Raw genomic sequence first — 16,631 nt, forward strand, 5'->3', positions numbered from 1 at the left:
TGTGTCTTCTCTGGTCAAACTGCGATTCATTAACTTTGCCCCACCTCCCGGTTTAGGCCTGAAGACCATCGTTGGCGCTCTGATCCAGTCGGTGAAGAAGCTGTCGGACGTGATGATCCTCACCGTGTTCTGCCTCAGCGTCTTTGCTCTGATCGGCCTACAGCTCTTCATGGGCAACCTGAGGCAGAAGTGTGTGCGCGTGCCAAACTTCAGCAACGCCAGCAGCAGCAACAGCAGCAACGACACGGGCCTGTTCAACACCACACTGAACTGGACCGAGTTCATCAGTGATGAGAGTAAGCCGACACGCAGCGGGGTTAGCTTAGGTTGGACCGCAGCGATCTGCATGTCGCAGGGCGGATAATCATCCCAACAATGAGAGCCTCCCTCCCCCCCAGCTCCCCTCTGCTCTTTGCCCCCTCACCAGCAACCGTCATTCTCCCGTAGCCCATCTGTGTGGCATGAGCAGCCTAAAGTGCTGCAGGAGAGTGAGTCACTGACCGCCAGCGGGACACCAAGGAGACACGCACCAGCCACATGACAAACCGAGGCAGAGTCGCAGACTAACAAGGCGACAGAGGCGTAGCTCAGCCACTGGAACAGGCGCGAGATTTTAATTTACAGTCCGAGAAACAAGAAAACCCTAAAAAAGAAATCCAATCTAGATGGATATAAAAAAGTGAATTTGTATATAAAATTATTTACATCTGTTGAGCTTATTCCCACTTTCTCGATATTACTTCCACAAATTTCATCTAATGATTTTAAGTAGCAGACTGACGCAAAATAGTCAGTGATGGTGAAGTGGGAGGGAAATATCACCTTGCTAAAATAATGTTCTAAGTCATTTTTTGCCAAAATGTTTTTGAAAGAAAAAAAAAAGAACTTAAAAAAAACTTGTGGCAAAAGATGACTTAAACCATTTATCTTAGGAAGGTGAGAAAATGCAACATCATTTTCAAATTGTTTCACAAAGACCGATAAAAAAAAAAGTGGTATTCATTTGTTTTCAGCCCCCTTTATTCTGAAAACTTTAAATTAAACCCACTGCAACCAAATTGACTTGAGTAATCAATTATTTCATAAGTAGAGTCCACTTCTGTTTGTCAGTATACATCCACCTCAGAGGCTTTTTAGAGAACAAACTAAATCAGAAAGACCAAGAAATTCATTCTCCAGATACTGAAAGATAGTGGTGGCAGAATCATGCTGAGGGGATGCTTTTCTTCAATATGAACATGAAAAATGTTCCTACATGTCAAAAAATTGGTGCAGACAGCCCAAAAGAAGCAACTGTAATTGATCTGATATTAGCTGAACAAAAAGGCACATTTCAGATTTTTACTTTCTAATTTCTTCTGCTTCAGCCTTATGCAGCTGTTTGTGTTGATCTATCAACTGAAATACAATAAAATACTTCAAAACATCACATGTGAACACGCTTGAAGTAGTCATAATATTTCTGCATAGCTGTGTATTAATCCTCGCTCATAAAAGCCACAGGATGCCCGTTCTGCTCTGTCTGTTTAATATCCTGTATGATGCGGCTCAGACTGTTGTCCCTCTGTCTGCCCTCCTCTGCAGGTAATTACTATCACCTCCCTGGCCGTAGGGATGCTCTGCTCTGTGGAAACGGCAGCGGTGCCGGGTAAGGCTTGACATGTTTTATTTATGTGGCCAATTAGACGCACAGCAAAACGGAGCAGACCCAGTTAGAGTCGATTCCAGAAAGTGCAGCGAGCTTCCAAACTACTGGCTTATATTGACTCCTTGTGATGTACTGGGTTTGTTTGTTCATACGTAGAAAGACTCTAGATTTTGTTTTCAAGATTAAAACATGGTTTTCCTGCTAGCTTCAGAGAAGAAAGAAGTACTGAGAGTTACAGTTGGTCATTCAAAAAAAAGAAATCTTGTTCAGGGCACAGGTGTTATATTTTTTTTTACACAAGGCTGGCCTAAGCATTTTTAGAGTCCTAAGCATATTTTTATTTGGACCCCCCTATACCAACATGTCTCCACCAGATACTTCATCGTTCATAAGCTACTCTTCTATCATGTATGTAACATACCATCTATCTTTAGCGCCATTTATAATTAGCCTACATCATACTGATGTCATCATGGCTATTGATTTAGCAAGCAAAAAATTAATAATTTAGATTTTGGAATGCAGAGTGGAATTTAAAGTGTGCCTTGTTATTTTAACTATTTGAAAGTAACATCAGTTAAAACAAAACACTTGACTTTACATTAAACAAGAACTTTGATATCATATTTCCCCAATTTACAGCTGTTTGCTCAATGTTATAAAAAAATGATCATGCTAGCTCTTGGGGGCCCCCTAGTGGTGTGGGGGGCATAAGCAGTTGCTTACCTGCTTATGCCCCTCTGGCTCTGTTTAAACATTAGGTGCTTGTCTGAGCCGCCCCCTCTTCGAATGACGCTCTGGGAAACTGCCAAGACTAAAAACTGCCACTGGCTGTAATGCAACCAAGGGTCTCAAAACTTTTATTTTGTCGGAGTTGCTTGGGTTTCCTGTAAATCTGGTTGGCATTTGCTTCAAATTAAGTCACTTATATCTCCGTTTTGTGTCTTGAAGACTCTGTCCAGAGGGCTTTATGTGTCTGAAAACGGGCCGTAACCCAGACTACGGCTACACGAGCTTCGACACCTTCAGCTGGGCCTTCCTCTCCCTTTTCCGACTCATGACGCAGGACTTCTGGGAAAACCTCTACCAGCAGGTCTGTCGGAAAGCACATTTCACTATCAACACTTACATTCTCGTCTACTGAAATAACGTAGAGAAACGTAAAAGAAGAAAAAAGCCAACTTAGTTTTTCTGCTCTGCTTTGGTGGAATCAGACTTTGCGCGCTGCAGGGAAACCCTACATGATCTTCTTTGTGCTGGTGATCTTCCTGGGCTCCTTTTACCTCATTAACCTGATCCTGGCTGTGGTAGCCATGGCTTACGACGAACAGAACCAGGCCACCATCGAGGAGGCTCAGCAAAAGGAGGAGGAGTTCCAAGCCATGCTGGAGCAGCTGAAAAGGCAGCAGGAGGAGGCGCAGGTAGGAAGCTTCTTCTTTTGTTTTTTCTTTTTTTCCTACATTTTGTTTTTGTTGGTTTGAAAACTGGAACGTATGCAGAACCTATCGAGTGCTCTGATTTGTTTGTTTAGTATTCAGCAGACGCAAAGTGCTCTGACTAATTCTTTCACCGTGAGGCAGAGTTGCCTTGGAGACCCCGGGGTTTTATTGTCTGATGTTTACAGATTGTGAAAATATTTAAACTCAAGTGCACAAAACACACAACATACTCCAAAATGTCTTTATTTATAAAACAAAGATGGAGCCAAAATGGAAAAGCTACTGCAGGGAAAATCAATTTTAAGCATGTCTCTGCTTATTTGACTTCCTAGTTTAGCGTGTATTGAAAACATCAGATGACACACATTCTTTACTGTGTGTCATCTGTGTGTGTGTTATTATCTGTAACACACACACTGGCGGCAGACATTTAAATCCTCGTTCCTTCATTTTGTTTGCATTATGTTTGAACAACAGAAAAAAAAGAAGATTTCTTGGAGCGAATGCTTAAATACTTGAAGGAGTGTGTGATATATTTGGCAGTGCGTTCACTTTTACAGCAGCTGAAAGGTTCCAGCTTCAGTTTTATGTGGGAGCAGTTTCTGGCATTTCGTTGAGGCTCTTTCCACGTTGTAGTAATCAGAAGGAAAATATGTGTGGCGTTTTGTTCGACGCTGTCTACTTCCTAAGGTTTTTGTCTCTCTTGTTTTTCGGAAGCAAAGAGGAACCGCCGTACCCCTCCATCTGCACCGAATGTTTTGGTTCAGGTGAAAACATTCAGACGTCCATTTATAGAAAGGTGTCTGAGGCTGATTCGGCTCTTCATGCCAGGCTCTCTCCTCCACTCCGAGACAGGCGCCGGGTCTCCATGACAACTGTCTCTGTGCTCTGATTGGCTGGCAGGTTGCCGCGGCAGCAGCCACCGAGAGCGGCGAGTACAGCGGGAGAGGGGGCCCCACCTCCGAGTCCTCCTCGGGGACGTCCAAGCTGAGCTCGAAGAGCGCCAAGGAGCGACGCAACAGGCGGAAGAAGAGGAAGCAGCGTGAGGAGGAGGAGGAGAGGGGCGTGTGCGACAAGTTCCACAAGTCCATGTCCGAGGACAGCATCAAGAGGTCCAGCTTCCGCTTCTCCATCGATGCCAACCGCCTCTCCTATGAGAAAAGATGCTCCTCACCCAACCAGGTGGGTTCCAACTTTACATGGCTGATTCATACAGTTCATGGATTTAAAAGCTAATTTAATGAAACTTGACAAGTGAAAAGACAAAACCCAGCAAAAGTATTCACACTCCTTGAACATTAACATATTACAGCCACAAACCTTTAATTCATTTTTGGGGGATTTTGTGCTATGGATCAGTAAACAATAGAATTGTAAAGTGAAGAGACAGTGGTACATGTTTCTCCAAGTATTTCCAAAAACAAATCTGAAAAGTGTGGCATGCTTTTGTTTTCACCCACCTCTTCCTCTGATTCCCTGAAAGATAACCTGGTTCACCTCCTTTGACATGTAGTGCAAGAGATCATCAAATATTTCAGCAAAATCTCTCTTTCACATGCACATAAAAAATTGCAGAAGCTAATGCTAAACACATAAAAATGGGCAGAAGCTAACGCTAAACTGCTGAACACATAAAAAATTGTGGAAGCCATTACTAATCATTAAGATGAGTCTCAGTCTGTCTCACATCCTCATCTTCTTCCAGTTGACGGCTGGTTTGAGACTCGCAAACAGCAAAGTCCTCAGTTTCTGATTTTGACACATATTATTACTTTCAAGTTTTATGAATAGGATGAGTTAAGTTAAAAAATTTGACGTGACAAAATGCTCATTCAAGTCAAAAAATGGCTAAAATTCTACGACAATAATTGGTTTAAAAGGCTCGAAAAATGGCTGTCATCCTGAAGTTAAAGTGGCTAACAGGAAATATTAAAAACATACTACCTGAGGGGTAAGGTTGCAAATATTAATGATTGTATTCCAACGTGAAAGATTTTTACAACAAATCCCAGTAACTCCACGCTTCCTGCGTCTCTCTAGTCTCTCCTCAGCGTCCGCGGTTCCGTCTTCTCGCCGCGGAGGAACAGCCGCACCAGCCTGTTCAGCTTCCGCGGCCGAGCCCGAGACATGGGCTCCGAGAACGACTTCGCCGATGACGAGCACAGCACCTTCGAGGAGAACGACAGTCGCCGAGGGTCCTTGTTCCTGCCACGGCGCCTGGAGCGGCGATGCAGCGCCGTCAGCCAGACCAGCTTGGGGGCGCCACGGATTGTGCTGCCCGCCAACGGAAAGATGCACTGCTCCGTAGACTGCAACGGCGTGGTGTCGCTGGTCGGTGGGACATCTGTAACAACCTCCCCTGTAGGTCTCCTGCTGCCTGAGGTGACTTTATTGTTTTATGGGTTATTATTTGAACATTTCCCTCCTTAGCATTTGGTTTGTTCGCGTTGGTTTTTTTCTACTTTTTTCTACCAAATTTCCAACAGCTAAACCAGTTTTGGGCTGAGTGAGATTTTCTTATTTATTTATTAGGGAACAACAACAGATACTGAGATAAAGAAGCGCCGATCAGGATTCCTTCAGCCTTCCATGGACTATTTAGATGAACCGGGGGGGCGCCAGAGAGCCATGAGCGTGGCCAGTATACTCACCAACACCATGGAAGGTCAGTGTCCTTCTGCGCGTCACATTTCAAGTTTACGTTTTTCACTTTTTGTTGATTGATTTTTCAAAGAACGCTCCTCCTTTTCCAGAGCTGGAGGAGTCGAGACAGAAGTGCCCGCCCTGCTGGTATAGATTCGCCAACACCTGCCTGATCTGGGACTGTAACCCGGCATGGCTGAAAATCAAAGAGTTTGTCAGCATGGTGGTCATGGATCCCTTCGTGGATCTAGCGATCACCGTTTGCATTGTCCTCAACACTCTTTTTATGGCCATGGAGCATTACCCCATGACCCCTGAGTTTGCTAACCTCCTTTCAATCGGAAACCTGGTGAGAGTTTGCTACACTTAAAGTTGTAAAGAATTTAATGAATCTTTTTGACTTCCTTTCTTAATGCAGATTTGGGCTCAGCTTTTCTCTTTTTGTTCATTTCAGGTGTTCACAGGGATCTTCACGGCAGAAATGTGCTTCAAGATCATCGCTCTGGATCCCTACTATTACTTTCAGGAGGGCTGGAACATCTTTGATGGCATCATTGTCAGTCTCAGTCTCATGGAGCTTGGCTTGGCTAATGTAGAGGGCCTGTCTGTGCTCAGATCCTTCAGATTGGTGAGATTCGTCATTTATTTAAATCTGTATAATCTTATCCAAAAACAGCAGGCTGGATAGAAAGATTAGACTAGATTTGAGAAAAATACTAACCAACCTGAAAAACAACATGTTACATAGTGACTAGTAATCACAAAAGCAGACACTGTATGAGAGAAGAGAACAAGTAGTTGTTAGAACAGTCACCTATTAACACATCCCATGTCTGGAGAACACAGTCACAACAGGACTGTTTTAAGTTTAAAATAAGTATGGTATCATGTGACCAGTAGCTTGGTGTAATTATCAGTGTTTTAGGTAAAATGAGTCATATGGCAATTGTTTTAAATGGATACTAAAAATAGTTTAAAAACAGCCAAGGAGAAGTTTAAAATAAGACCAACTTACCCTACCTTAAAAAACGATAGGGGTGATGTGGTTCATTTTAAAACCTGTTTGTGAATCATTTCTTCATTTTTTATTAAACTTGAAGTGTTCGATAGGTGCCTTTTCAAAATTTCCTTCGTTCTTGTGTGAGATTATTAACCAATCAGTAGCTTTTCACAAAACATAAGGAAAACTCAGACTCTTCTGTTTTTATAGTTGCTAGAACTATTTTCAAGTAAGCGTGGCACCAAATTTATTTGCTTTTTTTTATTACTATGATTACTAATACTGATAGACCTGTAATTTGTGTCTCTAATCAGCTGAGGGTCTTCAAGCTAGCCAAGTCGTGGCCCACTCTGAACATGCTGATCAAGATCATTGGCAACTCCGTGGGTGCCCTGGGCAACCTGACGCTGGTGCTGGCCATCATCGTGTTCATCTTTGCTGTGGTGGGCATGCAGCTGTTCGGCAAGAGCTACAAGGAGTGCGTGTGCAAGATTTCAGAAGACTGCGAGCTGCCGCGCTGGCACATGCACGACTTCTTCCACTCCTTCCTCATCGTGTTCCGGGTGCTGTGCGGGGAGTGGATCGAGACCATGTGGGACTGCATGGAGGTGGCAGGGCAGACGATGTGCATCATCGTCTTCATGATGGTCATGGTGATCGGAAACCTCGTGGTACAAACTGTTTTCTGTGTTTAAGGCTCTGGTTTCTACGGAAGAGGATTAGGGCAACACAAAGGAAAAGACAAAAACATTGACATTTTTTCAGATATTTGACATTTTTTTTATTAGAATTTCTACTTTAATCTCAGAATTCAGAAAATTATCTTTTCTGATCATTTTAATCCTCTTCCGTAGGTTTTACTCTTTTTTTCTGTATTATTATTCTTCACCTATAACTTTCCTTCCAGGTCCTTAACCTTTTCCTGGCCCTCCTCCTGAGCTCGTTCAGCGCAGACAACCTGGCGGCCACCGACGATGACAGTGAGATGAACAACCTCCAGATCGCCGTCGGCCGCATCCAGCGGGGCATCTCCTATGTCAAAACCAAAGCGCGGCAGTTCCTCCAGAGTCTCTGCTTCGACAGAGGCAAGGGCTCCGGCCTGGCCGAGGAGAGCAAACCCCTGGACGACCTGCAAAGCAACGGGAAGGGGAACTGCATTTCCAACCACACGCCACTGGAGATCACCAAAGACCCTAGTGGGTTGTACATGATGGAGGGCAATGGGAAGCCGGGGGGGCTGGTGGTTGCGGTAGGCGGGGACACCACGAGCAAGTACCCAATGGAAGAATGCGACTACATGTCCTTCATCCACAACCCCAGCCTTACGGTGACCGTGCCCATCGCTGTGGGGGAGTCGGACTTTGAAAACCTGAACACGGAGGATTTCAGCAGCGACTCTTCTGACGTGGAGGGCAGCAAAGAGGTAAGACGGCTGACCACACGGCTGACATCTCCGTCGGCTTTAGAAAATCACTTCGGCGTCTTTCTTAAAGCTTGATTAAATCGTGATGTCAGGATTATTTGACACGCAATACAAATGAGAGCGTGAATATATAAAGGTTTGCATAGAAATGGCCTTTTCTGACAATTATCTAACAGTCAAGCAGTTTGAAAATAACACAAGTGCTGACTCACATGTACATGCATCATGCTGTGCTAATGGAGTCTTATCTCAAGCATAAAATCCTGGCAGCCAAAAAGAGACTCAAATTAGTCTTTGTCCAGAGCAACAGGTTTATGTTTTATCATCAAACTGCATGACTCACTGTTTTGGAGAGGGCTGCCTTACCAGTAAGCTTCGTAAACACATATTTAAGTCTTATCTTACGGCATCATTACAGTGATTTATGCCTTTGTGTTTAAATAAATTTTCTCACATTTTTCTCGACATGACCACAAATTTCCTTGTTTCCCATATGTGACAGACCATCACAGAGTAGAGAATAGAGTAGAGAGTAGAGAATAATTGTGAAAAGAAACTGATCACCTGAGGTAAAATCAGATGGCTCAGATGGTTTTCACAATCCTGAGCTGCTTTATGTTGATCTATCCCACAAAACTCAAAGATACATAGAAATTTGTGGCTGTACTGTAGATAAAACTTCAGAAGGATACGACACATTTTCCACTTAACCTTTTTTGCAACTGCTTGCCATTTGCGTTGTAGCTAAAAGCCCGATTTGCTGTCGAGCGTTGTCAGACTGACAGAGCATCGGGACTTGACTTCCCTGGTGACGGGAATCTGTCACTGTGGGTGTGGTGCCAGTTCCCTGTGATTCAAAACAAGCCAGGAGTCTATTTCTGGCCATGACACAGCACGCTCCATATATGGACCATTTGTTTGACATCACAGCTGCTCTTTACATGCTGTATGCTAAAAACAAACAAAGAAAAAAAGGACATATTCATGTTTTAGCAGATGTATATTTGCTTAGCGACACCAGCATGTGTTTACTGAGTATAACCAGTGAATAGATTTTGTTTCTATTTGTGTCTCTGAGATGATTAAGTCTTCTAACTGTGACCTTATGGAACCGCCAGCGGCATCAGGTTATGTGCTGGCGTTGGTGTGTGTAACTCACTCTGTTTAACCCCCCCTCGTTTGTTATTCCAGCTGTTTCACAGACGCTCTCAAGGTTTTCAGTGAGAAGAGAATTGTAAGATCACTTTATTGCATTAACCATGAGGACTGCCTATGCCATTTACAAACAAACATATTTTTCTCATACCTTCAATGGATTGCCCATTTTCGTTCTTTGCCTGGTCTGCCCTCCGTCCCCCCAACCCACAGCCACCACCACCCACCCCCACCGTCTTTGCTTTATTACCCCTCCCTGCCCCATTCAGCAGCACACCCAATGCTGTGATCATTTTCTTTTCCCTTAATCCCCTTCCCCCTCATAATTAACCTCAAGGCATCAGGCTGTATTGCAGTTACAAACCATTTAATGAATGAGCACCTTTTTTATATCCATTGTTAGACAAACTCATCAAGCATAATGTTTGCTTTTGGTTTCATTGCTTGGTTTTTGACTTGGTTTTGGGACTTGATTGGCATCCAACACTCTGAGCTTCAGTATGAAGGAATGGAGGAGGCGGAGGAGAATGTGCAGTAGACGAGAAGGAATGGAGGGAGGAATGAATTTTGCTGTGGTTGGACAAAATTCATTTGTCTGCCTCAGACCCCATGCACACACACATTGAAAATCTGTATGTATTTACCTGTGTAACCTGAACAATAGTGGAATGATGAAAGATTCAAGTTAATTTTCATAAACATGAATTTAAAAAAAAAAACTTTTTGCAGAGTTTCAAAAGAGATAACACATTGCTGATTGTTATAACCCTTTAGACGAGAGGATCGTGAAAAATCTCAAACTAAAAAGAAGACAACCAAACAAAATATGTAAACACAATTAATTAGCATTTGGCTTTGATGCTTGTGTTATCCACTTTTGTCTCACTGTGATCACATCATGTTAAAAAAGGTAAACTTTCCTAAGAAACAATAAAATAAAATAAAAAATCTGCCAGTTTTAAGCTGCAAAATGTGAGGCCAACAGCTAAAACAGATTTGTCTGTGCCGAAGGAGGAGCCGAGAGTCGGAGGGAAAAACCCTTCCGTAAAAACAATGCACTTGCGAGCAGCATGCTTCCATCATTCCCATGCCGTATTAGCTGGGTCCCACGGCAATCAGGGCTGCTGCACTGTCTAGGTTGACATGTTACAATACTCTCAACTTCAGAGACCATCGACATGAGGCCAAAAAACACCCAGAGAAAACAGACAGGAGGCCTCACGTCAACAAAAAGTCTCACAATATGCAGATGATATTAGATTGTACATTATTTAATAACTAAAGCATTTTAGACTTTAAGATAACCATTTTAAAATCTTGGAAATAGGAGCTGTTGTTGTCCTTTTATGTGTTACCTTTACTACCACCAATGAGTGCTTGAGTCCTCTATTAGGTCCTGTGTGTTTTCTGGGTATGCATCGGTGCTAATTCAGTAGGTCTTTTCTAAACAGGAAACACAAAACCAACTGCACAGCACATGCTGTCTTTCAAACAGTGCACAGTACTGGTTTTTGCTGGTAAGCTAATGTGGTTATCCGTCTACTTCAACTCAAACAGAAGAAGCTTTTTTACACTGCTTTCAAGGAATGGAAATGGTGTGTTTTCATGTCACTGTGGAAAGAGTTCTGTCTCCTCATTGGAGTGGCTTCAGATTTATAAAAGAGACTTGGTAAAACAGTCCACCATGTGAGCCACGGAAAACTTTTGGAAATGGTGTAGCAAACAAATAAGACTTGGGATCCCTTTTTCCAGTGGACATGACAATACTTGACCCCACGTTCTGCTTGGTACTATTTCAGGCTTTGACTGATGATGCACTGGAATACTGCATGCACTCGTCCTCGAACTGAGGTCACATCAAACGTACCCACAGTGCATTTCCGTAAACCCAACCTTCCGCCTCAAGTGCATAATCTAATTCGAAGCCATCTGGCACAGCTAACGCCAAAGCCTGTCGGTACATTTGATCGATGCTGCATGCGACGATGACAATGCTAGTTTCAGAAGAGCCCAACTCTGTGAGCTATGAGAGTCTTCTCAGTAGAGGTACGCAGTGGAGAGCACATGAACGGAGAATGACCATGATTAGCAGCTCAGACGGTTGGCTCCTAAAACCAATGAACCTCAATGCTCCCAAGCAGCATCATGTGACTGTGTCCTACCGCCTTCTGCTCCATCCATGTAGAAGCTCGACATAGACCCCCAACCCCTGAGCTCATCAGAAGGGAGCACAGTGGATATTCGACCCCCAGGAGACGGGGCCGAATCCGTGGAACTGGAGCCAGAGGAGTCGTTGGACCCCGAGGCCTGCTTTACAGAAGGTGAGGATGTCGGGGTGGGAGTGCATTTTATGTCAAAGAGGAAATCGTTATAACTGCTTTAGCTTAGCAGCGGCCTGTTGTAGCTGAGTGACAGTGAACACAAATGCTCAGCGAGACGGGCAAGAAATAGTCACTGGGACGGAACGGAAGATGACATTTTGTCTAAAACACCTGCAGTGAATTCGCTTTGTTACAAATGTCAAATATGCAATGCTGCTTTCCAGATCTCTTCTGTTTTTATTTTATTTATTTTTTTGCTGATTTGCCACACTTGAATGTTTCACTTAATCAAGTAAGTTTTGATATCAGACAAAGAGTACACACATAAAACTATTTTCATATGATGATTTGGATTTATTTGGGGACAGAAGTCGTCCAGGTCACAGCGCTCTGTTAACACTCACTCCCATGTGAAGATTTCTCATGACATACAGGGGTGTGAAAAAGTGTTTACCCCCCAATTTAGCTCTGTGGTTGTACCATAACCTCAAGCAGCATGGTGAATCCAAAAGGCTTTGGCACTGATTTCATAGCTGTTTTTTTCATACAGCAATCTATGTAAAAGATCACTCACCTTACACACACACACACACACACACGCAGATCTCAGGGGAAGCCTCTTCACATTCATGGAGGAGTGTTTGGATAGCAGGTCACTGTCACTCAAGATTTGTACAACTGTCTTTAGCAGATTGCTGCTGAGTGAGAGAATCATAACATGAAATGTGGGGATTTTTAGCTTTGGTCAGCTAGGTCAACTTGCACATTTTCAAATGCCTGTCATCTAATTTCTCCTACTTGTCTGCAGGCTGTGTGAGCAGATTCCAGTGCTGCCAGGTCAGCGAGGAAGTGGGCTGGTTCAAGAGCTGGTGGACGCTCAGGAAAACCTGCTTTATCATTGTGGAGCACAACTGGTTTGAGTCCTTTATCATCTTTATGATCCTCCTTAGCAGTGGAGCGCTGGTGAGTGTCGAACTCTCTATTCTGGGCAGTTACTTGGTGTGTGTTTTAGATCAAAGCTTACATCCCAGAGTTTGAATCTTTCAGGCTTTCGAAGACATTTACATTGAGCAGCGGCGGACCATCAAAACCGTGCTGGAGTACGCAGACAAGGTCTTCACTTACATCTTCATCCTGGAGATGCTGCTGAAGTGGGTGGCGTATGGCTTCGTTAAGTACTTCACCAATGCATGGTGCTGGCTTGACTTCCTCATTGTAGATGTGAGTATATTAGACTTAATGTGGATGAAAATAAATCTGGTGTTGTGTTAAAACTTGATGCTCAACAAGATCTTATTATTCCTTAATTTCAGAAAAATGCTTAGGAAAAAAATCTGAACTTACTCTCTTAACTCTAACGCATCTTCTTGAAATCTCTACGTCGGTGTGTGGTGTGCAAACGGCCCCCTTCGATCCCTCACCCTGCATGTCTGTGTCTCCCAGGTGTCCTTGGTGAGCCTCGTAGCAAATGCTCTGGGCTACTCTGAACTCAGCGCCATCAAAACTCTGAGGACACTGCGAGCCCTCCGGCCCCTGAGGGCCCTGTCTCGGTTTGAGGGCATGAGGGTAAGAACAGGAGGGACAACAGCGGCACAGAACTATATTTCTGTAACGACTGTCAGTGGACAAACTGAAAATATGTTTCTCTTCTATTTATGTCTCTTCTTTTCTAATATGCACTCCACTGTCATTTACTTTGTACTTAACGTGGTGGTGACTGTTTTGAGTCAGACTGACTCATAAATTTTCACTAAAACGTCTTTTATTAGATATAAACTCAACCTTTAGAGACTGTAGGTCAATTTGCCCTTTCTCCATTTTGTACCCCTTGTTGACATTTCTCCAGCTTCTATTTTCTAAAACAAACTATTTCAAAGCCATTTACTTCAAAATGACTCTTTGGGTTCTCTCAAGCCACAGACCAATAACTAGCTACCATTTCTTTCAAAGGTTTTAGGGAAAGCGGTTTTTAAATCAACTCCAAACCTTTCTCGACACCCAGGGTGAATTTGACAGGTTTTAAAATCACATAATCAATGAGGTTTTGAGAATTTCTAGTGACGTTTAGTCGTCGCTAGATTGTTAAATAAGCTCAGTGTGGGAAGGAACTGACACCTGGTTGGTATGAAATCTGCTATAGCTGATGACTCCAAAAAAAAGGGGCACAAATGGACCCAGGGGCAAAATGACCAACGGCCACCTTAATATGGCATTTGTTGCTTCTTAGTTGAAACAAACTCAATTTAAATAAAAACTAAACAGTTGTAATTGTAGTTTAGTTTAACCTGTAAATCAGATGAGGGGAAACCGTCTATCTAACTCAGTAAAACTGTCAGAAAGCTTAGTTTTAGGTATAATCCGTATTTCTTATTAGCTAGGCTAAGTCTTGAGTGTTATGCTAAGCTAATATCACAGCAGCTTCTGCCCACAATCACAATAATCTCCACAGTCTTTTAATTTGTTTATAAAAATTTAACTTTTCAACCCATTAACCTGTTTGCCAGACCACTTGTTGCTGTTTTTTTTTCAGTTCGCCCACCATTTTATCACGAAACAAAGCATTCCTATCACATCATTCTGTTTCCATGTTGCGAAGCTTTCGATGCAGTTTCTTACCAATTGCTTGTCACCCGCAAAAACTGGGCTCTAAAGGAACGACGACATTGTATAATTTCTGTTTTCATTCTCATAATTTGCTCTCTGTTGTGGCATCTTGTTTTCCAGACAGAATGTTTTTAAATGGCTGGTTAGGGCTCCTGCCTGTAAGACTGCATGCCTACTGCTACTTCTGCTACACATTTCCTCTCCTTGCAATTCAACACAACTCTTCTGCATGCATGACTTTGCTCACTCTGTCTCAATGGATTAACTGTGTTACTGCTGTCCTCGGGCGTTGGTTTCTGATGTTGCTTGTGTTGTGCCTTTAACCTGTAATTTTTTTCTTTGTTGTGTGTCTTTTTTTCATTTACAGTCAAACAAAAATGTTGTGACTTCATCCCGCCTCTCTAAGGTTTTTTCTGTTTTGCTTTTTTACCTATCAAATGTTAAGATTTTTCACCTGTTCACCTTCTTCGTCACCTATAATTTTCTTTGTAAATATCTGTGTGTGTGGGGTTAAGTGCTTTTTGTGTCTATACAAAATAGATGAGAAATAGCTTTTGATAACCTTTTAAATCTTCACATAACTTTGATGTTTGTAAGTAAAGTATATCTTCTCTGGCTCTATGAAATCAACCAGTAAAGTTTTAAAAATCAGACCAGTTTTGACTGAGCCACTGCAGACGACTAAATCCAGGCCTGTACACGATCGCCTTCAGGTTGTGGTGAACGCTCTACTTGGCGCCATCCCCTCCATCATGAACGTGCTCTTGGTTTGCCTCATCTTCTGGCTGATCTTCAGCATCATGGGCGTCAACCTCTTTGCGGGGAAGTACTACCACTGCGTCAACACCACCACAGACGAGCTCTTCCCCATCAGCGTCGTCAACAACAAGTCGGATTGCCTGAAGTTGGTTAACAATAGCGCCCGCTGGAAGAACGTCAAAATCAACTTTGACAACGTCGGAGCTGGTTACCTGGCTCTGCTGCAAGTGGTAAGTGTGATTCATGACTAAGAGCTGTTTGGATGCCTGTAAATGTATTTCAAAGTGTCCTTTGGATATAAATGACCTTACTTTTGTCTTCAACATCTATCTTATCTTCCATTCTCCTCTCTGAGTTTAAAGAAATGTAGAAGAAAAATATTATTTTCTGTGTATTGCAATGTGGTTTGGATGTTTCTTAAATTCCACGTCTGATTGGCTGACCGGATCTGGTGACGTCTCCTCTCCCAGATGTTCCACCCACCTTACTATTCAGAACCCAGATAAATAACCCTTTTAAAGATTTTGGTAGCAGTCAATTTTTGTGCACTGTAACCTTTGTCAGCAAGAGAGATCAAACAAGGTTATACCCAGATGTCTTAGATTCTTTACTTTGAATACCTACTTACCTCTATGTAAACTCCAAAATTAGTTCATGAGTTCTTTCTTTCAACTCCAGAAAGGTCAGAAAGTCTTAAGATTTTTTTTTTTAATTCAGAAACCTCTTCTCTCATAGAAAAAACTGTCGGTGGAGTTAATGTAATGTGGAAAAAATGTTTTCTGTTTCTTTTTGACTCATTAAATCAGATAAGAGTAGATTTATTGAATTACCTATAAGCATATTAAATCACCTGTACTTAATATGTTGGAAAATACACACAATGTCATTATTCCATTTTCTTTCTGCTCTTAGGCGACATTTAAAGGCTGGATGGACATCATGTATGCTGCTGTGGACTCTAGAGATGTAAGTCTCTTGCTGCTTGTTATGGTACTCACTAAAACATTCACATTTCACACCCCTGATAATGTTTAAAAACCAAAAATGTGTAATTTATGGCAGTACTAGAATTCCATTCTGAAAATCTGAAAAACCGTACAACCCTTAATTTGAGTGGGGTAAAAATATATAATGTTCACCCTGTCAATGGTTTTAGTAACACCAATTTTGCTCTTTACCTTCCACTATTTCTAAATATCATTTCTCATTTGTTCTTTCTTCCTTTGCAGTTGGAGGAGCAGCCTGAGTATGAAGTGAACCTGTACATGTACCTCTACTTTGTCATCTTCATCATCTTTGGCTCCTTCTTCACTCTAAATCTGTTTATTGGCGTCATCATCGATAACTTCAACCAGCAGAAAAAAAAGATAAGTTGCATTTCCTAACAGTTATAGACGGGAAAGTTGATTTAAATGGAAACAGAACTGAATTTTATCTATAAATCTGAAAATTTACATATTAGTTTACTGAGAATGAGAACACTAATTAATTTTATTTGATGGGTTTGGCATAGACACAGTTCTTACACAATTCTTGCTAAGATTTTGTGTTTTTGCAGCATAGTTAAAATCTTATGCCACGAGTTTAATCATTCCTGATCTGTTCATCTCCACTACTTACATTTCAGCGCCATAGTGAA

The 16,631-nt window shown here is 42.3% G+C and overlaps 1 protein-coding gene across 10 annotated transcripts in view; it reads left to right on the top strand.

The window, feature by feature from the left end:
- LOC106964235 (sodium channel protein type 2 subunit alpha-like) overlaps positions 1-16,631 on the top strand; it is a 38,819-nt gene that overhangs the window by 11,841 nt on the left and 10,347 nt on the right. For 6 of the 10 annotated variants that reach the window (XM_015059634.1, XM_015059662.1, XM_015059647.1 and 3 more), the window contains 19 exons: positions 57-296; positions 1,585-1,648; positions 2,600-2,741; positions 2,863-3,069; positions 3,991-4,269; positions 5,128-5,469; positions 5,620-5,752; positions 5,841-6,079; positions 6,185-6,358; positions 7,045-7,401; positions 7,638-8,153; positions 11,494-11,629; positions 12,438-12,592; positions 12,677-12,850; positions 13,073-13,195; positions 14,601-14,639; positions 14,947-15,222; positions 15,905-15,958; positions 16,222-16,359. In XM_015059634.1, the coding sequence (XP_014915120.1) occupies positions 57-296; positions 1,585-1,648; positions 2,600-2,741; positions 2,863-3,069; positions 3,991-4,269; positions 5,128-5,469; positions 5,620-5,752; positions 5,841-6,079; positions 6,185-6,358; positions 7,045-7,401; positions 7,638-8,153; positions 11,494-11,629; positions 12,438-12,592; positions 12,677-12,850; positions 13,073-13,195; positions 14,601-14,639; positions 14,947-15,222; positions 15,905-15,958; positions 16,222-16,359 (3,788 nt within the window). The remainder of the gene's footprint in view (positions 1-56; positions 297-1,584; positions 1,649-2,599; positions 2,742-2,862; positions 3,070-3,990; positions 4,270-5,127; positions 5,470-5,619; positions 5,753-5,840; positions 6,080-6,184; positions 6,359-7,044; positions 7,402-7,637; positions 8,154-11,493; positions 11,630-12,437; positions 12,593-12,676; positions 12,851-13,072; positions 13,196-14,600; positions 14,640-14,946; positions 15,223-15,904; positions 15,959-16,221; positions 16,360-16,631) is intronic. The other 4 variants (XM_015059679.1, XM_015059687.1, XM_015059697.1 and 1 more) reach the window with 3 other exon arrangements.

The sequence above is a fragment of the Poecilia latipinna genome, unplaced genomic scaffold (assembly GCF_001443285.1).
Source record: "Poecilia latipinna isolate Pla-1442-1.1 unplaced genomic scaffold, P_latipinna-1.0 Scaffold65, whole genome shotgun sequence".
Classification (NCBI taxonomy): Eukaryota; Metazoa; Chordata; class Actinopteri; order Cyprinodontiformes; family Poeciliidae; genus Poecilia; species Poecilia latipinna.